Below are 623 nucleotides of genomic sequence, written 5' to 3'. Positions count from 1 at the left end.
ACATCGTCCCCTACGGATGTCGAAACTACCTTGATATATAAAGTGGAACGCCCTTAGTGAAGATGATACCGGTCTGACCAGTTCCCTTTATACCAGTTATATAAAGATATATATCTCATTTGTCGTTTTTTTTACTGAGGTGGGACATAATTAAAAGGTGAGGTGACTGTTTTACATTAGTGTCGAAGAATGTAAAATGATAATCTCAGTTAATGGATGTTGTGTCGCAGTCATTTAATATCAAGTTTCAGTTCAAGCTTTCCATAAATGATGAATAGATCAGTAATCCAGACATTCCGCTGACAAGTTTAGGAACTTTTATGGCTTGAGGGGCTATTCTGTAAAATAACATACATATTTTCAGATGCATGCGTTAGATGATGTATAATACTCATTTTTATCATGGAACGGATAATTCATTGGAAGAATTTTCAGAATAATAAAACTGTCTTGGTCATGTGATTAGTGTATTATGTACAGTACTACATGCACATCATAAATTGCCTTTTCTTCATTTATTTACAGGAAAATCAGAGAGAGCTCGTTGTCATGAACACAGTTCCTCAAGAATCCTAAAACTGAACTCCGCTCGCCCGCTGTTCCTCAGCGATGCGGAGCAGTTC

The 623-nt window shown here is 36.6% G+C and overlaps 1 protein-coding gene across 1 annotated transcript in view; it reads right to left on the bottom strand.

The window, feature by feature from the left end:
- Positions 1 to 450: 450 nt before the first annotated feature.
- The window catches only part of LOC119593746 (cuticle protein AMP1A-like), a gene marked incomplete in the record, with an annotated part of 845 nt that continues 672 nt past the window's right edge, over positions 451 to 623 (bottom strand). Inside the window, 1 exon segment of the mRNA XM_037942758.1 lies at positions 451 to 623. Within this exon segment, the coding sequence (XP_037798686.1) occupies positions 573 to 623 (51 nt within the window).

Source organism: Penaeus monodon, chromosome 32 (assembly GCF_015228065.2).
Source record: "Penaeus monodon isolate SGIC_2016 chromosome 32, NSTDA_Pmon_1, whole genome shotgun sequence".
In the NCBI taxonomy this organism is placed as follows: domain Eukaryota; kingdom Metazoa; phylum Arthropoda; class Malacostraca; order Decapoda; family Penaeidae; genus Penaeus; species Penaeus monodon.
Note: the sequence above shows the minus strand (reverse complement) of the source record. Positions and strands in the feature narration are given on the sequence as shown.